Here is a 23,938-nt window from a genome sequence, read left to right as displayed (position 1 = left end):
CATATTGCCATAAAATGTGCTTAAATGGACGATTTCAAACTATTGAAGTGTTTATAGTTATTCTCATATAACAATATTGTATCTCAATGAAGAATTAAAAGCATGTCTTGACACGCGCTCGAAACACTGCAGTCAAAACTGTTATTTTTTAGGATTTTGGCCTCCAACTTTAAATTGTAGGCTAATAATGTCACTTAATTTGCAATGCACACGTGTATTATAAATATGTTGGAGTAAGTTGCTTTAAAACATTTTACTTGCAGGTTGAAAATAAAACCTTGTACCAGCTGACTTTAAACTTTGACTTAGACTTTAAACCAGCTGCAGTCTGTCTATCATACGTTAATATAATCTTTTTAATATTTGATATCGATTAATTGATTGTAAAAATGGAAACATCGCTATATAGTTCATGAATAAATGTAAATGTAAACACAAATGCTCTGTTCTCGTGTTGTTGAATTAGATGACGCCTAATGATGGTCAAGTTTGACAGCACCACTGAATACTTTTATATTCTGCATCACTTTAATATTACAGTTTGTAGATTTATAATAGGCCTTTAGTTATGACTCGGAGAAAAGTTGAGGATTTCACTTGTTGCCGCGTGACAGTTCGCACGAGTTGCCCAAAACGAGCAAACAGTTATTAAATCGACTTAACTCGAATTGTATTTAAATAAACAGATATCGTAATGTAACAATGTTTTTTTGTCAACATATTATCTTCAGATGATATTGTTTACAGTGACATTGTTGATAAAAATGATAAAAGTCGCCTGCGCTCCAGGTTGTCTATTTTTATATAAAATTATGAAAATACATATTTTCTTTTCTGAATATTAGTTATTAAAAATAAATACCGATATAACATGAATTTAATTACTCAAATAAACTATCATCTGTAATGAAGTTAAAAACGATTTGAAGGGAAAATAAAGCGAAAACATTTCTGGGTTCATCCGCAACAATCTCATTTCGGGCAACGTGCCGTTTAAACCCAGACTCGCTGTTATCGCACACTGTCGTGTTGTTTTGCTATCCTCGGTTAAACATTAATATAAAGAGACTTTATTCGTGCCGCATTGAATTAACGGGGATATTGCGCAAATCTAACAGGGTTTCGCCTCTAAATAAAGTGCATCTCAAATAAACACAAATCCTCCAATGGTATAAATGATTGTTCTAGATGAAGCAGTGATCACCTGACTCTAAAACCTATTCACAATTAACCTCAATTGTTTTCAAACAGTCTCCCTTGTTTTAAGGCAACCTGGGTTAACCTATTAGGAATACCTATTACTCAAAAAGCAGCTCAAAAAATAGTGGGTTTGGGGTCTATGGTATGTCTTTAATAGAAAATATAATCAAAACATTTGACCAAGATAGAATGTCCTTTCTGTTTTTACCACAACCATCATCCACCGACCGACCCGTACAGCAACCTGTCTCTCCCGGTGTCTTTTTACCTTTTTTGTCTACTTTTCCGTCTTCCTCTCCGTCTATATCACACTCACATTCTCTCAAATCACCAGTACGATCAGTTCAAGAACAATTCAAACAGTGACTCAAAGCTTCACTGTTGTGACACCAAACAGGATGTGTGCGCACAGCTGGAAAAAGTAGTGAAAGTGTGTGGGATGTCTGAATTTGGGGCTTTTTGTGAAAACGCAGCGGCTCATCATCACACCGGTCATTTGAATTTCAAACAGATGACGCACGCACCCTTAACACACCGTGTTCGGAGGAATTTGGAGCCCATCTTTCACAGCTCGGCTTTGTATTGACTGTGGAAAACACAATGATTTCTTGCATGATTAATAATAAAGGGCTTCTTGAAATAGATGAATCATTGGTGATTTTCCCCAGCTGAGGTTCGACTGCTTTTGAGTGGGCTTGCTGGCTGTTATTTCTGGCTTTTCTGTTTGATGAGGTCGAAACGCCAAACTAGTTAATGACATCATCGGTGTGACTTTGATCTATAGACACGGTTGAGCAATACGACAGCAGGTTCAGAACGGAAACTATGTGTTCCTATAGAGTTTTGAGATTTGAATGACATATCTAGTTTTATAGACTCAATGATTGGTTTGCTTTTGAAATCATGGAGCATCTCCGACGGCACAGTCAGAAAGATGACATCAAATCACAACAAAAGATAAAACTCACTACGAGTGTTGTAATTCTACCGATACCGATCACGTTGAAATCAGACAACAGCAGCTTTGCTGAGAGATGATCAGACATTTAATGATGTATTGAAACGCATTCTGTTTATCAGGCTGTGATGAAAGTGCACATTAGCATACTGTATATGAAGCAAACATTTCATTTCCACCTGCGAATGAAGTCACTGGATCTCATTACACACACCGTGTATATTTTCACACCTCAGCTCCATAACCGACACGCGGCTAACACAAATCACCAAACATATGCACCAGTCGTGCACACAAAAAGGCCAACACGTTCACACACATACACGCATGCATGCATTGCAACGAACGTACAAGCACACACCCTTAATTTAATCAGCAGTGGGATATTGACACCATACGCGCCCTAATCATTGGTCGCGGGCAATCCCGATTAGGTTATTACAGATAATATAGTTGTCTTCTGTCACGATATTGGTATTTTGCATCCGAGGTCAACAATAGGAAATCACAGTTCAACTCATGCATATTGACATATCAATCATTTACATACAGTACTGCAGTGTTACGGGCTAATATCTTTAATCATATCAGACATTGTCTCTGTTGGGAGTCGATGTTTAGCTTGGCAGGCTTTTTCCGTGCCGTCCGGAGCGATTTTCTCACAGCGTGGATTGTCGTGAGGGAGAGGCCTGGTGCAACGTGAAGAAATATGCCCGTGCCAGAGTCGAGTCGATTATCTTGACGAAATCCTTTGGACAAATGCATTCTGGGAATTTTATCGAGAAGCAACAAATAGCTACTAATAAAACAACATTTTTAACTAACTGTATTTACTGAACATCATATTTAACAGAGCACTGATCATCATAGCATTATGAACCAAAAAAGATACAGTATAATAAACGTATCGAACTCTTTCCCCACTTGCTCAAGCCATTTCGTCTATTGTGTACACTGGCGTTATAGTATTTGTGATATTGCTGCCTTTTCTCATTCTGATAGCACAAAACGCTCGTTGGCGTTGAATCCAAGCTCATCTGCATCTCTCCACGCTAAACATTTCCATTTAGAGTGATTTAAAGGAGGGAGTTTATGTCCCTGCCACGTGCGTCCATCATCCGCAGACATGCCCGCCGTCTCCGGGCCCCTCTTTGCCTCCTGTAAACCTGAGTTATAGAGCAGCTATTTGAAAAGATAATAATTTAACTTTCCCTCCACCGTTACGCTGCGGAAATGGATGTGTTTTTGTTGATTGCCTTACGTTTGAGACTCCAGAAAGGCTTTTGGGAGACGGTATCGGAGATATTGACGGAAATCAGTCATGCAAAAAAAAAAACATACAATGGTTTGAAATATGTTTGTAAGAAGCGAGTTGAAGGGATAGTTTACCAAACTCAAATTCATACGCTTGCTCTCATGCTGTTATTTCTCTCTTTCATAAATAGAATAGGAATTGGAGTGAGGGTGACCACTGCTGAAATCTCACCATATGATTAGTGTATGTAATAGACATGGTTGTCACATTTAAGGTATAAAACAAAAACCTTCTGAGATTTTTATTTTGCATTCAACTTAATAAAAGTCAAGCATGTTGAATAAATAAAGCAATACAGAAGGTGAACTATCCCTTTAATTGCAGAAGTATGAAAGAGTTTGAGGTGACCATGGCTGAGCGTGGGTGGGTTGGTACTATAGGCATTGGCTTTGTGCCCATTATCTGTTATACCTGCATCTCAATGAAGCTGGCAAGGTGATTTACTGGCAAGGTGTCTCAGCTGCAGTCTCTCTCTCTCTCTCTCTCTCTCTCTCTCTCTCTCCTTTTTAACCAGCGAGTCAAAGCGACATTGATCTCACAGCCAGGCAAGGTGACCTACAGAGCACCACTTCCCAAGTCTTTCTCTTCTCGTCTTCATCTCTCCCCCTTTCCATTTTTCTCGTCGTGGAGTCAGTGGCGGGCCGCGACCCCGGCGAGTGATGTCATGTCCTGTGGCAGGGAGCACAGCAGTGAGGAGAATATGAAAACAAAAGCGAGTCCTTGAGCTGTTCCATGACACTCTTGTATCAATAAAACGCCTCCACGAAGTTTCGTTTCCCAGCACCTGCCGTCACCACACCACCATGCCGCTTACAGCTCGCTGATATTTAGGGCACATCTCAAAATTACCTCCGGTTTATAGGAAATGTAGTTATTTTATTTTAAAGGGAGCTTATTTAAACATCTGTAATTTACCTTACTTCAGACCTGCACGACTTTCTTAAAAAAAAAATGAAGATATTGTTTGGTAACATATATTGTTAAAAATATCTTCTTTTATGTTCTGCGGAAGAAAGTCATACAGGTTTGAAATGATCGTTTGTTGTCGATACCATAGCATTGCCTTTTTCTTTTAATAACGTTCTGCGGCTTTGCATTTAGCACATGTTCATTTACGCTTTCCAGCGGAAACCGGATCAGTGACACATCTGTCACATTGCAAACCAGTTCATTTTCACTTTGAAGTCGATGGCTTACGGCAATAATGAGAACACGGATTGGTACAAGAAAAATTGTTAGGGGTAAAAAGGGAATTCCCCATTGTCTCCACTGAATGACTTCTTGATATTATATATTAATGCTGATCTGATGCTGTCTGAGACAAGCACGTAATGAAAAAAAAAACAGGCTTAATTTAAGGTTGGGTTTTAGATGGCTTATTACAATATTTTTATTAATGTTATGCTAAAATTGAGTCTTTTTATATTCCCCAAATACCAATTGTAGATACCATTTATATCTTCCTATAATGAAAAGGGATTTGCTTTGGTAAATGAAATGACATAAACATCTTTTTGTTTTAGATGTTGAAGCTGTATAAAGTTGATGCTTGTTCACTGGACCGCACTGCACGTGTTGGGGGGGTGAGGACATTTAGAAGTGATGCCCTGTTTGTGCGTTGGTTCGCTGCCTCTTTGTGCAGTAATGTTAAGCAGAATGACTGAGCTTCTCTTTTTATTACGAGTAAATTGATTTATACAGCTAAGTTTTATAAAGGATAAATAATGTAGTGTGTAAGATCTATATATTAAGATTTAAGTTTCCGAAAATGTGAGAACATATTATTTTGAATGGTTATTCGCAACTTAGATTTTTTTACATGAATTCAATAATCTGTGTAGTTATTATTTCTGAATAGATGTTTTTCTACACTCTCTTTGCTTTTTTAGACATGAATTGTTCATATATAGTATCGGTGGTGCTGCACTTTACATGCGAGCAAATGGAAAAATGTGTCTGGGTCTGGGTCTGCTGGCAAGTAAATGCTGTGAAAGTGCCTGGTCTGTGGGTGAACATTGCACTGCTGCGCTTTCTCTTTTAACGCTGTTATCGGTGGTTTTAAATGTTGTTCACAAGCTGGAGGAACGATTGTGTGAGATAAATGTTTCGTTTTGCACTGTAATCCTTTTTTTGGAGATGTTTCAAGCTTACAGAATTCGCTCTGAACACACATATCCCGTGTCTGCTGCACGGCGAGGTCAAAGTTCACTCGGACTGGCCCGCAGTGATTACAGAACAGAATGAATGGCTTTGTGAACTGAACTGGGTCGAGGGATTTAACAGGCTTTACTTTAGTTTTGTAGCAGCGATAGTCTAACCTTTACTGCATGTACTGCCATTGGTTACATTTAAAAGACACAACCTTTGTTTGTTTGTTTATTTTTATTTTTAGTTTTACATGTTTTTTTTTCTTTTTGTTTGTGAACGGCTAGAGTGAGGGAGAACTAACATATGTTTTATTAAACATATTTAATAAAAACTGTAAAACCTTTTTTCTCTTTTGACCTGATGTTCTGAAGTGTTAAACACTACCATGGTATAACATTAATCTTTTCTCGCTCTATCTCTCTTTCTCTCTCTTTTTGTTCATCACGGAAGGACGTCACGAAAGTTTCTACACCTGTGATATGACCTCTGTCCCCTGCCCTTTGCCCCTGCAGTCTGAGGTAAGACCAATGTTTTTTTTGTAGTCCTTATTATTTATGATTATCAATAATAGAAAAAAGTGCAATATATGCTTCACTTAATGCTGTCAAATGCAATATTTTAAAGTCAATTATTTGTAAAAACAATCTATACAATATTAGATGAATAACAAGTATTGTGCACACTCTTTTTTTATGTAAAGAAATTAAAATTTGATTCCTACCCACACACAACGCATGTATAATGCCTTACTTTCTCTGATACTCTCAAATATTATGACCTTGCATGTAACATTATTTTTCAAGTAAACTTCATAAATCTATCTTTTTCTGTTGACACTATACCAATGACATCGCTTGCCGGTTGTTAGCAGGCATGTTAGAAATAGAAATGGGTTAGGTTATGATGTTTGGGAATTTAAATGACACAAGTTGGTTTCTTTTGCTTTTCGTGCACTTGACTGTCCATCTTAATATAAACTGACCACAGCGATGCCATTGCCTGATATAGACCAGAAACTGAAATCTGTGCGTACATGTGTGGCTAAAATTGGCCACGCTTAGGATTTACCAATTATAACCATGATGATGTGTGTGTGTGTGCGCTTCTGTGTGTGTGTGTATACCTATATTGGACACAAATTATAACCCAAAAGTAAGGGAAACTTGAGCAAACCTTCTTTTGGGGACCTCCTTACTTGTAAAAACACAGCGTTTTTTTCATTGTAAATGGCAAACATCATCTAAAGGTAACGGTGTTAATATCTAGCTGTGCGTAACACAATAGAATGTCCTCATTTAGACAGATAAGTAAACGTGGCGTGCGTGCGTGGTCTAGTTCTTGTTAGCTGTGGGTACATCTAATAGGACAGTATTGGTTTCTGAGTTGATACTTCAGCATTTTTAGATGAAGTCACAATATGGTTTGTCTTAATTTTCGTTGCACGTGCAGATACATTTAGTTTCATTTGTTAAATTGGGTTGTCGTCGCATTGGTATCATGTCGTGGGTACGGCGTATCAGCACCAGTATCGTAAACATTATAAAAATACATATTATCGTTTAGTTCGTGTGAGATATTTTTGAAGTACACAATTTAATTCATTTTTTGTTGTCCTATACACGCACCATCCGCTGTGTGTGTGTCTGTGTTGAATGTAACTGAAGCCAATAAGGATATGAGATATATTTAGCATCGGCTCCTGAAGATACCGCTCAACCACACAGTTAAAAATACTCAGAGACTCGTGGAGAAACGGTACTGTACGCTCTCATCCTTCCTGACCCTCGGCTGGATTCAGACCTGTGTAATGTATCCCGCCATGTGCTCAATTAGCACCGGGCACACGCGGGCTTCAGAAAACACCAGGACGAGTCAGACACGCTGACTAAAAATAGAAACCTTCTGGTTTATGTGTGCAAGTTTAGGCCATTTAAACATCTCTTTTGTCTGTTTCTCTATATTTCAGAATTTTGGGATCCGGTTAATATATTGCAACCAAAATACAACACTTGAAGACATTAGTACTTCCTGTAGCCTGCAGCATTCCTCGCTCTCTCTCTCTCTTTCTCGCTCTCTCTCCCCCCTCCAACCGCATTTATTGCCTGTGGTCATCCCTCTTACATTCTCTCTTTAGATTTATGCCTCGTGTTTAATTAAACCTCATTCTAATCCACAATGTCGAATAGAAATAGAGAGACTCAATTTTTGGGTCAGTGTCGGGATCCTAATTTTTATATTTCTGAACTCATTAATTACTCCGAAAAAAAGGATCAAAAGGAAAATAAATGTGAAAAAATGAAAGGTTTTTTTCAATGACATCACAGAGTGTCTGATCATGACTGTGTGTCAGAATCAATAAAAAAAGATGTAATCATTAAGTGAAATTAAGTGACGCATCACACAGTATTCTCGAGCCGAGCAGCAGTGTTTACCGTATATTTATTTATATGCTCGTATCAATGCAGAGCAAAATTGTGAGTGTTAAAAGGGGTCAAATAAACACTCACAGTGTATATAGTCAACACTATCAAAGTGTGGATTATATATACACTGTGAGAGTTAATTAGATTTTTTTTAACACTGCCGATTTTGCAGTGTGGTGTTTTAACAGTCACTTCAGAGCGCAGCAGACTGCACAGTCACCCGTGTTACAGTCGTGAATAAACGCCCGTCTGTTCCGCGGTCATTTCATCCATCTCCGGTCGGCGTAAGAACGAATGTGTCTCTGACAGACGTGACATCCATAACCCTCTCTTCCTCCTCACCGAATCCCTTGCTTTTATTCACCTCTTCGCCGTCTCCAAAGCTGCCGATTCCGTGGCATATATTTTCCCAGGAACAGGGAGCCTCTTTGCCTCCTTGTTAGCTTGACAAATATCTTCGGTGGCCAGAAAGTGCTGAATTTTAGCTTTCCATGTCTATTTTCTGCCGGTTGACATTAATTTTGCGAGCTCTGCGGGAACTAACCATCAGAAATAAATAAATAAGGGAATAACAGGGCTGAGGTAGGGGCTGCTCGGCCATTTCTAGGAAGTTTCTGAAGGCACGCGCGTTCGGGCCCCGTTTGTTGACTTATATGCACGGGTCTGCTGTGTCACGTATCTGCTTAGCGTGTGTTTTGTAATGATTTTTGTGGATACATAGGCAAATTTATTACTGTGATGATATATGAAAACACAAAGACATCATGTGTAGTACGTCGTTGTTTCAAACATATTTCTTTACAAAGTTCTGTAAATCTTTTATTTACATTTTTGTTTTAATTAGCACTAGAATATATAATCTATTACATATTTATTGCATTATTATGTATTCATTATAACAACAATAAAAAATATTCTAGTGATTACCACAAATTATTGTTGGAATTACAAAAAAAGCATCCGACATTTTTCACATTTTACATAAATGAAATGTAATTCTATATAATAAATGTCTTTTTAATAATCGCATTAACGTAATTTCATTAACGTATATAAATGTAATGTTGTGATATCTACACCCATCCTAGCCCAGACACAACTCTCTTTTTTATTTGCCTTAAATGTGAAATCAAATGTTCCTACAGACTCGAGCATAGACATGTGAACAGCTGTTACATATTCATGCCATGGAGTGAAAGGGGGCCGAGGGGCCTGTGAACACTTTTAAAGCATGTTTAATGTGTTTTACAGACTCAATGCAGGTGGCACCCCCAAAAAAGCCTGAGATGACGGTCGTAGTGCCTCAACAGTAGACAGAGTCATATTCAACACTGACATTTTGACTGACCTAAAACTGTTTGTCTCACTCCATCTTTTGCGTATCCCCTTCTTGGGTCATTGGAGGTGGATCGAATTCCCATAATGCACCACAGATCACACAGAGCAGCTAAATTGCAGTGGCTCTGGCATACGGCTCATGAATTTCACACTTATCTAAGTGATTAGTATATTAGGCAAAGGAAACAGATCCGCCGAATAAAGACTGCAACAGTGAGCTGGTGGTTTTCTAAGTATTGTGTTTCTAAACTTTTAAACTGATCCATCGTGCCATCAACTGTCTGCAAACTTCACACGTGACTATTTGGAACATTCTTCAAAGGCAGCGATCATGTGTGCTACGTAAATAGCAATAACTCGTACTATTACATGTTGCAAAGCTAACGTTTTTTTTTACGAAGGATACACAGGTTAAATTCTTAATTTATTAAGAATTAATTTAACACTCTCGTCGAAATATATGCTGGGATTGCAAAGGATGCGTTGGTGTTTTAGATGTTAGGCAAAAGGTACAATACCGTCTGATGCTTTTGAATGTTGTCTAGTTTAGTAGGCTTTGTAATGGAGCTGACGCTTCTGGAAAGGTATGGCAGTACCATATACAAATACTGTACAGTTCTGCGCATCCAATTCACAATCGATTTTGACGGCAGCCTGTTGCCAAGTTAACTTTGTGGCACTTTAATAAGCATAAATACACAAAGCACGCATAAATATTAGTAAGAGTGATCATTGATTAACTGCACTAAAATTTACTCCATTACTTTTGAGTATAATGCGAGTTCATTTATAAACAACATTATTCACCTTGCGGAAGGAGAATTATAGAAACACATTCTTCTTTCTCTTAGCTCAGCTCATCTCAGCAGCGGTGAGATTAGTGTGGGGCTGGAAACAGAGAAACAGACCAAAATAGAAGAAATGTGCTAAATCAGTATCTCTGGAAACATCGGGGATAAAGCCGAGTCAGCATATGAAACTGCTACTGCTTCACCTGTACAGAGCTCAATTTAATCAATTAGGAACAGATGTTCATTTAACAAAACCATGTTGTTAGTGTAAAGGTTTAACTGCGTGGATCTGTTGGGTAGTTTTCCTTTCCATCATCTGGTTATACAGGATTTAAAGAATGAATTGTGTGTCGATATAGCCCATGTCTTTGTTATTGAACACCATTGTGGAAATTTGGTATTTTGTTCAAATGTGGCGACAGAATCTGTTCTGAACGCAGTTTGCACGTTGCTTTTTGTTATCTTACTTGATTCGGTGATGTGACTTCACGACTACGATCACAGCACGTTTGCTCTTCATAAAGGCAAAACAGCCATTGTCTACACAGAACCTTTTGTACATGTTGTTTATTTTATAGATTCAACTATTTTCTGTATTTAAAGGGAAATCAGAACCAATTAATGTATTCCTAAAAGCCCTATACAGCACGTGTTTGATATGTTACACATTTATACATTCAACTATTTTCTATATTCAAAATTTTAGCGCCGATCATATTTTGTTAAAATATGTAATAAATGTATTGGTTAATAATTTGATTTATTTATTAGCAGTTGTAATATGCAGTTCAGGTTTGGCTAAATCCTTTAAATAAATGAATACATGTTGTTTGTTGTCTACACATGCAAGTACAGAAGATAACTACTTGCAATGTATGTATTAACTTGCCAGACTGATATTACTTGGAATGCACATAAAAATACAAGATTGAGATATCTGTTTTTGCAAATGAACTTTTTAAACATCATGCAAAATAAGTCAAAATCTGTGTTGGTCCAAATGAGTTTTCATATACGAATGGCGTAAGGTTCTTGGCCGGACTTGGGTGCAATATACACAATATTTAAAGCACTTAGTCAAAGTTTGGCTCGCGAGATTATCACTCCTTATCCAGTGAGAGCTACAGAACAAATTGTTTTGTCCCACAGGGACATGCTGATATAGAAAAATAATTGATGGTACTCCGAACAGAAAGACACAGAATTGCCGGAACTCCTCACGAGCGAAGAGCAGCCCACTTCCAGCACTGACTTTATGTGTTCAGAGGAGAGAAAACATTTTCAGTCCACTGAGCCACTTCATCCTGCACAATCCCACAATCCCCTGCTGCTTCACTCCGAGTGTGACAGCTTTACAGTGCCACATACAAGGTCTCTTTCTCCCTTTCGCTCTCTCATGTCATGTTTAGTTTTAATGATGCAGACGTTTGTAGATTGCACCTTTTGTGACACATCGAGACCTTTTAACCTTAAGGAAATCCAATAGTCTGAAGACAGTTGACATGACTGGACGACTCCGGAGGCCCGGCCGTTCCATGTTGTACCTGAGCAGGAGAGAAAAGCCATGCAGTCTATTAACAGAAAGAGGAGGGACACTCACCACCTCTGGTACAATTATTGTCAAACGAATATGAGTTAAAGCATTTACGCATCCGCCAAAATGCAGAGGGCTGGTGTGTTAACCTCACTCGTGGCGTCATAAATGCACACAATCAACAATCATCACTAATGCTATGAACTTGCCAGAAACAATGTTTCGACACAATCTCAAAATATACGTTTTTTACAAGGTGGCTAATTTTGGCCAATTCGTAGAATTTTGTTCGTACATTCCAGTGTGATTTGCTTTCGTTCCAGTAACGTTACGTTTCAATATCGTTTTTTCTAGTAATCGTAAGTTTGGGTACTATTCACAACGTAAGAATTAACCACAGAGAACATTCGCATTCTCGTGAGATCAATAACCCCATATATGAGTAGCAATAATGACGCTTGCATTCGTAATGATGACACACTGCGGACAGAGAGAGAGATGTGTGGATGTGTATTGGGTGTAGGTTGTTCCATGCAGCCTCTCGTAACCTCAAGTGCCACCCACTCGAAAATGTCAAACGGAAGCCATGTGACGACTTTTTTGTGTTTTATTTTCACACGTTTGCCACGTTTCCACTGAACTCATCAGTTTCTGTCCGTATCACGCATGGGGCGAATATAACCCCTGTTCTGTTATTGTGACCCCAACAGTCCACGAAGCTCATTACAGCTTTGCTTTACGGTATGTCTAGCGTGCCGGCCAGCACGATGCCGTTTCATGTCGTCGCTACGTCAAGTGTGACTTTAACGATTGCTCATAATCAAACCTTTGATCATGAAGGAAAAGTTCACCCATAGTGAAAGTTTGTTCATAATTTACTATAGGCACCCTCACGTTGTTCCAAAACATGCACACAAAACCAGGGCTGACATTTTCGTTTTTATTTAAACTATAAAAAGTTACAGATTGCACCTTTAAAACCTAATTGAAATCTTTGTGTTTTCTCCATTATAAGTCTCACGAGCAAGAAACAGGCGACCTCTAAGCAATACAGTTTTGCTTTTAGATTTACATGCAGAGTGTATTTGCGTGCGTTTGTTCTCGTATAAAACAGGCAAATCAAAGGCAGCCGGTGCAGCGCGGAGCAGCCACAGGCCGGTGTATATCGGTACGATTTCCCCGCTGGGACACGCACACACACAGATAGTGTAATGTACTCTCCGCTAGGACACCTCATTTACAGGCCGAACATTCTGCGGATAAAAGAGGCTTTTTAACGATTCAACACTCCAATTCCCACCAGCGCTGCCTTTCCACCTTCACTTTCTTTCATTATTGTGTCGATTTCTGAGTAAACACAGAGACTCGGAGACGTTGGATGTGCTCTCTCCATCGCTCTAAATGAATTCTGACGGCTGGGTTTGTTAGATTAGCTCTGTGATAATCTGCACGCACAGATCCTGATATCCTGGGATTCGATTACAGCAACTAAAATAAAACACACTCTTCATCCGCTTGACCGTTTATAAGAAAGAAAACAAATGCTGAAAACAATATTCTGACTAGAATCGAGATTTGGGTTAAAAATATCCTCATTGGTCGCTGTGTTTAACTATAGCAGTCCGCGTATTAGATTGCGGAAATCGGGATGTGATTGTCCAAATACATCTTGTGGCATAAATAGCGGTATTGTTTTCTCTCTTAGATGAATCACTTCTGTGTTAGTCTCATTTGTAAATCGCTCGGAATAAAAGCCTGTTACTCAATGCAAATCACTTATAATACCAAGTGACCGTTTCTTTCTAAAATCTGCACTGGTCAATGTTTCATAACCCCGCCACCTCAGTGAGATGTTAAAGAGTCATTCATTATTAAGTCATTTTCTTATTTGACCGTTTGTGACAACTTTAAAGGTGTCTATGTTATTACCTTTGTTGACCGGATGCTAAAGCGCGCTGCACTTAGTTGGTTGAAGTAGCACTTTAGGACCCCACTTGAACTTACTGACATATTCTATAAATCCCCTTGACAACTATTGATTAAAAGTCATGGCAAAAATGGCTCGGAAAAATAAAGTTAGTTCTGAGAAAGGGTCCAACATCATTTGTTTGCATATCCTCTTGGTTTGCTAATTCATTATTTGTCATGCATGTTTTAAAGTGATAGTTCACCCAAAAATGAATATTCTGTCATCATTCACCCTCTTGTCATTTCAAACCTGTATGACTTTCTTTGGCAGGACACAAAAGAAGATATGTTGAAAAATGTTGTTGACCGAACAGCAATAGCAGCCATGCACTTCTATTGTATGGACACAAAACCGAAACCAATGCCAGCGGCTGCCATCAACATTCTTCAAAATATCTTCTTTTGTGTTCTGCGGATGAACGTCATACAGGTACAGAATGACAAAATGGAAAGTAAATGGTGACATAATTTTCATTTAAGTGTTCCAATACTTTCTTGCGCCTCCACATGAGAGAGAGAGAGAGAGAGAGAGAGATAGAGAGCAGAAAGTTGGCACACAGCATGAACATACTGTGCTGGTTAAACAAACAGAGAGCGTGTTCCCTGTGTCCTTTAGTTCTCTCACACACACACACACACACACACACACACACACACACGCACACACACGCACACACGGTCTTATTATAGCACAGAGGAAATAGACCCAATATACCCTCACACTCACATGAATATTTACCACCACTGAGCTTTATAACACACACACAACATTATTTACATTTATCAATTTGTGTTACCTTTGCGGACATTCTCAGATGTAGGTTTGGTTAGATTTAGCTGTGTTCTGTTTGATCTTAAGTCGTACATTGAGGTTTAGTGTTATGCATATTTAGTTTTACATATGTTTTGCTTCATAATCGTTTGGTTGCACAACTCATATTGTTGTTTATAGTTGGCCACATGTGTTAAATTGGGATTATTGGATGTGCCGGGGCTCAGTGGATTTTAAGGGATTTTAAAGGGTTATTCATTTACAAACTGTAAAATGTAAGTGGAGAGAGCCCTTTGCTATGACCAATATAAGTCTGATCAAAATCTTTCTAGATCCCTGCGGTGTACAAAGCTACATGTAAGAATAACATATTTCTCTATAGGCCGTTGCCCTGTTTATTAAAATTGTATTATCGTTTTTTAACAGAATTTCACGTACGACCTGTGTATTTCCAGTACAAAACTTTATACAACATTCACAATGATTGAGATGACCCATTTTATTTGTGCACCTTTGCTGCCGCACGAACCATGAACTAACCGCTTTAAAGTCTTGAATTTTATTAAAAGAACATCATTTGTAAGTCGAGCCTATTTCATTTAAAGTAAGTCTGTATTATGAATGAATATCAGCGGTATGAGGTGCACCTCCTCACTTTTAAAGACATACTTCATTGCTCATCCAGCTTCCCCGAAGAAGTGACATAACTTTCATCTGCGGAATACCAACAGAAATGTTTTGCAAAATATAATAGCGGCTATTTTTCCATGTGCAGCCGTGAGAGTGAAAGGGGACTGGGGCTGTCAGGTTGCAAAAGTCAAAAAAGAAACGAAAATATCATAATAGTAATTCATACAATCTGTACCCTAATGCACAAGTCTTGGGCAATGTTTTCTCATGGAGTGCCAATTCTTTGGTGCCGTTTGGGATCATTTAAATGTACTTTTTTGTCCATTTTGGAGCTTGACGTCCCCATTCACTTTCATTGTAGACTATGTTAAACCGCACACGGGACATTCTGTTAAATTTGCCCTTTTGTGTTCCACCGAAGAAGTGACGTCACATGGGTTTGGGATGACTGATGTTGGTGGAGAGTTTTCTTTTTTTGCAGAAGTATTTCATCTTAAGTTTGCAGCGTGACATCTTCTGCAGGGCTTAATTGCTTTGTTGATGATATAAAGGTCAATGATTTCCCACTTTTTTGCAGTTGTATTCCTCATAATTCAGAATATTACCTCTATCTAAAATCGGCTGCATGCCGCTCTTTCATCTGGGAACGTCGCGTGTGTCGTATCAGCGTCGCATGTGCGTTTGTCTCTGCGGTTTCACTCATGTGTTTTTACACGCTGCTTAACAGTGTGAAATTAACTGCACAAAATAGAAACACAATTAATTGTGTCGCCTTGCAGACGTGCTTAAGCGAAAGCCATTATGATGGAGTTAAATGGAAGAAAAACGCTGGAGGTTCCTGTGACGTGAAATTGGAGCAAAATTGAAGGCGCTCTCTGCGGAGTTTGAAGTCGGATGGGGGTTTTACGAGAGACGCTGTTTACGTTTGAACCGAGGAAAATATTGGTTCAGAATGAGCGGACAGGTGTGCGTATTTGAAAATATGTTTTTTACTCGTGGGTGCCAAAATATGGAAGAAAAAAGGAAAGCTACATTAAACAAATGACTAAAACGCAAGTATAGAATTAATGAGCGTTAGTAAAAACATTTTTATCAAGTATATCTTGATAATGATAATGTTCAAATGAATACTTAAGTTAAAAATACACTCTAAAATAAATAAACTAATAAATCTCAAGGGTCAAACAGCTTTCTTGTTTTTAAAGTAAGTGATTTTGATTCCTCACCTCTCGCTGTCTGACCCTCACATTAGTTTATTATATAAGGTGAAAGGGTCACAAGATTCAGACTGTCTGATGTCTCGATCTACTTTTCCGTTCTGCTTCTTCTATTCAGACAGAGCTGAATAAAGGTCACAACAAACCTTTGGTGAACGAAAACACCCACCAGAAAATCAATATCAGACACATCTCTGATCTAGTGCAAAATCATGCAAGAAAAGTGTTGCTGTCTCGCGCTGCTTAAACGTGAAGATGTTTATCAAAAAAGCGCTTCAGTCTATCATGCCAGTTGGAATTTCACAGGTGTCAGAATCGAACTAAAAATGTTGCAATTTGTTTCTACTTCGTGCAGTTTTTGAATGAGTTTTTATGTAAACCTCAGGTCAGGCCAAACATGAGAATCCATCCATGCTAAAAATGTAGAAAGATTAATAGTGACTTGAATGTATAAAATTTAATAAAAATATTAAACAAATTTGTTCACAAAGTGGGCTCTAGATACACACACACATATTAATTGTTTATATTAATCTAAATATATTTTTCTATCAGTTGGATGGTCTTGTTTATGTACTTTACCCGCTAATATGAACTCAAACAATTCAATTATTTACTATACTACTATTCTACAATGTGCAAGCTGAACGCAACTTTTCACAACACAAAATACAGGAATAGTATACACTGTTTAGCATCACATTTCGTCTTACAAATAATTACATTTGTGTATTTACATATTGTACTTTCATGCGATCTGAACACCAAACTCCTCCACGAAACTCTTTTCTGTGGAAAAGGCAAAAAAGTGATAGAAATCTCACACGCACACACACAGGAAGAGACAGGGCTTTGACTTAAAGCGTGTCACTTTGACCGATTGCTAAATACATGAAATAAGAGAACAAATATCTACACTGAATAAAGACGATTCTCTGTTTTCAAACATGTGCTCATAGAGAGAGCTGTGCACATGCAGAAGAACAACATTAAATATGATAGATTATGAGCGCTGACTGTGTGTATGTGGTTATCTATATGTGCATCTTTAGAAAACAGTTGTGTGCCTCATCTCTTCTGAACTTAAAGGTACTTTTTTGTCCATTTTGGAGCTTGACGGCCTCCGTCCCCATTCACACATATATATATATATATATATATATATATATATATATTTAGAGAAAGAGAAATAAAAAACAAATATATATACTGTATAAAGGATATTTTAGCTTTCTTTCCTTTAGCATTCAATACGTTACAGAGAAGCAGGTCTCCATTGGCCCTCATTTCATCTCACATCTGTCTAGAAGAAACAATTAAGATATTATAAAGATTATCCTTTCTTACGGGTTTGATAATGAACATTTCCATGTCAGTTAAGTCGTGTTTCAGCTCGCGATCTGTTGTACTTGAATATGGGCGCAGGAAACAACGCTCCAGAGAGAACAAATCGCTACAGAACAGACAAGAGTTATCAGATTAGCCGTCTGTTTAAACAAGCTCTCCATCCGTAAATGGGCTGCGAGTATCTCTCACAGATTCTAATTAAACCTCTGAATTTAATTAACATTTCATCTGCATATAGCAGCTATAACAAGCGTCACGTTTAATCACATGACTTCCTGAATGAGCTCTGCTGTCGTCTAGCGTAGAGTCGTGTGGGAAACGGTAATGCTCTCCTTTACTAAGTCCGGATGGATATTAATATTGTGGAATGTGGATGCGACGAGGCTGTAAAATGAGTCAAAAGTCTCCAAATATTGCAACTAAACTCAAGCGCAGTTCAAATGCAATAAAATGCTTGATTTAAAACGATATATTGCTGAGAAGTATGTGTGCATGTGTTTTGTATTTTTGGCATTAATAGAGAGCCCAATTAGCTCCTCCTGCCCTTTTCTGTGCAGGCAATCTGAAGGGACACCTCACAGGCCCTGACAGAGCTGAGTGAGGCCCCCAGGCAGCACACACACAATTAAAATATGCAAACGCTGCAGGTTTTCGACTGTCCTTATATTCAGACATTCAATACTCGACGTGACTCAGACCGTGGAAATCAGATCGATGCTCATTTGCATATTAATCGATCATCATTTGCATATTCCTCTGATAATGTATACGGCGTCTCCCTCCTTAGTTGTCTCAATGAAAACTGTGGAACATGGTAATAAGTGAAATGTAATGTATCAATGGTAGTATCATCTGAAGTGAAAATGTCCTCTCAAAGATCGTATCCCTTTGACTTTGTGTGGGCTTTGTGTATGGTTCCCTTTGAGGAAAAGAGCTTATAAATCAAACTAAATTGTGTTTTTTTTTCAAAACTTGAATGCCGAAGTTGTGTGTGTGTGTCCGTGCCAAATTCACCAAGAGACTTTTAAACCCACAGAGAGCGAGTTTGATCCCTGGAATCATGGGAAATGGACTTTCCTGTGGAGCTTTTACAGTAATTGTTTCGGGGTAAAACAAGTGGCCCCGCTCAACAGATGGCGAATATCACTTTTAATCAAACATGGACACCACGTTGTCATAAATCACTTCCGCACAACAGCATTTCCTTTCTGAAAATCCTCTGTCACCTCTGCTGAGATTGAGAGCGTTCCGTATGAAAGTGTGACATGCTAGAAGAGGATATTGCAACAGAGTTGTCATACAAATAACAGGAAGAACCTCGAGAAATTATTTATGGGGTGTTGTGGCAAGGAAACTTTCTGTGATTTTTATCTCTTGATAGCTCTGTCCTACTATCGAACGTGCTGCCTTGCTATCTACTGCCCGCTTTTGCAGCAGACGCCTCATAAGTGACTTTTTTGAAGCGGTTCACATAAGCTACGACTTCACTGCTTTTTGAAACCGGGTCGCAGAGCTGATAAATCTGAAAACGCCACCCTTATTGGCACCCAGATTTTCTAATACAATGATGTCAAAGTCCAAATCTTCTTCTCCGTTTTAAGTGCATCTTTGTGGCAGAATAACAGCTCCACATACTGATTTGGCGTGTATACTAAAGCGCTTTGAGTCGGTTTAGTGGTTTCGTGTGTACGAAGGTATTTCTTGAGGCGACGCTGTGAAAAGGAAAGAAAAGATGGGATAGAAGAGCTCTGGCTAAGTGTGGATGTGGCCTGAATAGGCATCTTAGAAGGCATCCGCCTTTAGGAATACAAAAACGTTCAAGAGCACAATTTTGATTCCTTAAAATACTTTCTCACTAGCTCACAAGGTTTTCGAAAAGAGCCTCTTTTCTCTCTCAGTAAACGCAGTGATAGAGGAAGAGATGTACTTACTGGTGACAGAGTAATCTGGGGTGAGAGAGTTATAGTTATGAACCTGTCCGATCTACAGCCGCTCTGTTTAAAATAAGATCATGAAACACAGGCGTTACACACACACTCCCAAACACACACACACACATTCACAGAGACTGGGAATAAATCACGTATTATATTTATCATCGTGGGCTTCTTTAATGCTTTAATGCCATCGACACACCGTTTTGTATGTTCTTTAAAATAAATTGTATTGTTCTACGGATTCATAACAAATCATACAAAAAATAAGTTTCTACTACCTGTCTAAGGTTTTATTTGTTAACATTAGTAAATGAGTTAGCTTACACAAACTAACAATAAGCGATATAGTTTTTCTTCATTTATTAATCTTTGTTAATGTTGGACAACACAATTGTTCATGTTAGTTTATTAATAACTGAATTGTTGATGTACCGTAACAGTTAAGAGCTTTAAAAGATAAGTAGGGATGTAAGGATTTACTCAGTTTACGATGCGATTCACGATGCGTTTTTTCACGATATTTATTTTTCAAAATGAGTTGAGACAAATTAGAAATGAGCAAGTGCTCTTTTATTATTTCTCAAATGTTGTACATTTCTTTGTAAAAAAATAAAATATATATATATATATATATATATATATACAAAACTAAATTGCGATTTGAAATAAAATAAAAAATATAATTTAAAACGAAGACTTTCTCTGTGCTTTTCCTATCTTGGATTTTTATGAAATGTCAGCATATCCACGTTTACCAGGTTTGCAGTAAACACCGCGTCCCCTGCTGTTCACAACATGTATTGGGATTCATTTAATATATCGACCGACTTGAATCGTCACATTATAATCGACCATCCAATCGTTACATCCCTAAAAATAAGGATATCATGGTGAAGGTAATTTGGTCTTTACACCTAAGCAAACGTTTTCATTTAGGTGAAATAAATGAGATATTAAGAGATACTGAGAGACATTTGTGTAAACGCAGAGCTGGTACGTACAGTATGTTACCGCATGTTTCTGTGCATTTACAGTCTGCCGTGATTAAACACATTGATGGCAGTTTCTTACATGGTAACCCTGTAAGTAAATGGCATGAGGACACACACACACACAAAACACACTGTGAGATAGCCCAGCAACCCTGAACCCTCTTCTGACTGAAACCCTGTCATCTGCTCGCCCGTGCGGCCGGCCGACTTCCGCCCGCTGCTCACAAACTGACCTTCCTCATCACATAGACGTCTCACTCACTTCCACAACATTAAATATTCATGCAGCAAGAAAGAGAGTGACTCTACACTTCTTCCGCATTTCCATACGCTCTCTTCTCTTCCTGTATGTGTGTCATTCGTCTTCTGTCTTGGGTCATTACGTGTAATTTGGGGGATTTTGTTCACCCCGTGTAATATGCAGCGACGACTATATGTAGGCGATTCGTAGGCTGTTTGAATGTTCTGACCAGACAGATGAACATTGACTCAACTGATGGCTTGTCTATTTGTTCACCCAACGACAGATGGGGGAAGTGTTCTGGGAAATGTAATCATTAAATATGCTATTCCTGTTTAGTGATGCTACTGCCACAGAAATAAGATCAGATTTCTGGAGTTTTATTTTTGTAACCTTTATTTTAGGTAGACTGTATTAAGTGAATGTTTAGACTCTTTGACCGTCTGCTGTTTGGTACTGTGAAGCCAATGTACGCTGCAGACCTGCCGGTCACTCGGTCAGTTCTTATCTGTGTCTATGGGTCGTTTTTCAGCATTTAGAAATATGATCCTGTTTGTACTGTATGTTCAATCTGGACCTCAATAAAGGGATAGTCCACCCAAAAATGAACCTTCTGTCATCATTTACTCACCCTCAAGTTGCTCCAAACCTCTATACATGCCTTTGTCTTGAACACAAAAAATATATATTTGTAAGAATGTTGGCAACTGACGTTTCTGGGACATCATTGACTACTATAGTAGGAAGAATACTTGGATTATTTTGTTCCGTTGAACACAAAATGAGATATTTTGAAGAATGTAGAAAAGCAAACATTTCTTGGGCACCTTTGACTAACATTTACATTTTACTACTGTGCTCAATGTTGTCCCAGAAATGTGTGCTAATATTTTTTAACAATATTTGAGTTCATCAGAACAAAGAAATGTATACAGGTTTGGAACAACTTGAGGGCGATTAAATGAATTGTCACGTTTGGGTGGACTACCCCTTTAAGGATGATGCTCTGCACAAGTGTCCAATACAATTAACCTTGTTTGGGTGATCGTATGTACATTTTCAATGGCAGACATGTCCGTTTATTTTAAAACATTGGTCAGTGCCAAAGTAATGAATTATATACGTTCACTCTCTCTCTCTCTCTCTCTCTCTCTCTCTCTCTCTCTCTCTATATATATATATATATATATATATATATATATATCGTATGTTGATTGTAGGGTATATATTATAGGTGTAATCAAACATGTGCAAGTGTATGTGCGTTTGTGTTATTTAATACAATACAGATGATAAGAGTCAAAAAAACAAATTGTATTGTAAGTGCCTGATGTAGGTAGTCAGAAGATAACAGGTAATCCAGCTGGTGTAAACATCTGTAGCCTCCATCAATATGGCCAAAACATCTGGACTTCTTCTTCATATTTGTAGAAACTGTCTTTCATAATGAAACCAGTGGGGAATCGAGGAAGCCCCAGGGTGTTTGTAGAGAGGTTTAACGCTGGACATGCCACTTAAGACTAAATATCATTAATGAGTGATGCTAGTTGTGCAATTTCACCTTTTAAGTAAAGAAATTTATCATTTAATATGCAAATATTTTGGTTGTAAATTGCACACGAACATAGATCCCGTTGATCCCCATTGAGCATAAAAGTATTTTTTTGTTTATCAGTCTGTGGCTAGTAATAGCCACTATAAACTATCCATAAACAATTTGTTTAGTTTACTAGCTATTTATGCATAAACTTTATTTAGAAAAAATATATATAAACGCCATTGAAACAAACTGAATTAGCGTGAAATTGACGTCACGTTATTTTTAACCAAAGAGCTTTTCACGATTTCTTCTTTTCTTTTATCGGTTTCCTTTTCTAAAGCTTTGGCTTTAAACATCAGACAGCAGACGCGGATGGTCTCACGCAAGATTGTGGAATATTCAGAACAGAGATTGTCAGAGGATGTGGTGCTGGGGTTAGCCCAGCGAGCGTTATCTTCTTCTTCTTCTTCTTCGTGCCTCTTTTAGGTCAAACTCAGAAACAGCCCCCGTTATTCTCACTATCACTTCTAAAGCCAGTCAAGACCACCGCATTGTCTAATATCTGCACGGGGGCTCGAGTAGAGCGTATATTGACTGAGCGTGGAGGGTTTTGTTGTGGTTTGATTGTGTCGGGTTTACATAAGAGTATTAGACACAAGCACAGTTATATCTCAAGCTCGCAGATAGTGGCCTTTTATTTTCTCTTCTTAAGAAGATTGAACGTTGCCACTGAAAGACAAATACACAGGCGATGGATGATGCATGTTTGTGTGCGAGGAAAAATCACAATAAAAATACCTCAATTTTTTCATCTACACTGTAAAAAAACTGTTATATATTATTTATGGTATTTAATTTTTTTATTTTATTTTTATGGAAACTTATTGAAAGCTGAGATATGTATTTTATTATTTTATATTATTATATAATTTTATTATATTTATTTTAATTTTAAACTTATTTTTATTGAAATTTATTGAAAGCTGAGATTTCTATTTTATTATGTTATATTATTATATTATTTTATTATAATTATTTTATTCCTTAAACCTATTTTTATTTAAACTTATTGAAAGCTGAGATTTGAATTTTATTATTTTACTTTATTATATTATTTTATTATAATTATTTTATTTTTTAAACTCATTTTTATTGAAACCTATTGAATGCTGAGATGTTTCTTCCCGGAATTAATTACCTGTAATCTCACGTGCATTTTAGGATTTCCAAGGATGTCTAAATTGCAACCAAAAGTCTCATGAGCATCGCTCCTCAATATTTCCCAATATGAGTTGTTTTTCTTTTATAGCTGAATGCTCTATCGACTCATATCTCCAGTATGTCTCATGAGCTATTATAGAGGAACCTTTTAAGCCGTAAAATGAGTTTGAGTGATTTGTAAGACAGCCATGTAGCGTATGGTTTGTATAGCACTCGAGCTGGGATAAGTGTGTGTGTGTGTGTGTGTGGTTATGAAGAAGTCTGCTTTAGCTTGAGCTCATGACGCCGGTCTCTAATTAGCACAAGCGGAGGGAGAGTCATTTATATAGAGACGAGTCCTTTTGTTAAGATAACACTCCACAGCCC

The 23,938-nt window shown here is 37.9% G+C and overlaps 1 protein-coding gene across 1 annotated transcript in view; it reads left to right on the top strand.

The window, feature by feature from the left end:
- mafb (MAF bZIP transcription factor b) overlaps positions 1–23,938 on the top strand; it is a 55,356-nt gene that overhangs the window by 3,307 nt on the left and 28,111 nt on the right. Inside the window, exon 2 of the mRNA XM_079449692.1 lies at positions 6,072–6,139. Within this exon, the coding sequence (XP_079305818.1) occupies positions 6,072–6,099 (28 nt within the window). The 3' untranslated portion in view covers positions 6,100–6,139. The remainder of the gene's footprint in view (positions 1–6,071; positions 6,140–23,938) is intronic.

Source organism: Barbatula barbatula (assembly GCF_947034865.1).
Source record: "Barbatula barbatula genome assembly, chromosome: 25".
Taxonomy (NCBI): Eukaryota; Metazoa; Chordata; class Actinopteri; order Cypriniformes; family Nemacheilidae; genus Barbatula; species Barbatula barbatula.
Note: the sequence above shows the minus strand (reverse complement) of the source record. Positions and strands in the feature narration are given on the sequence as shown.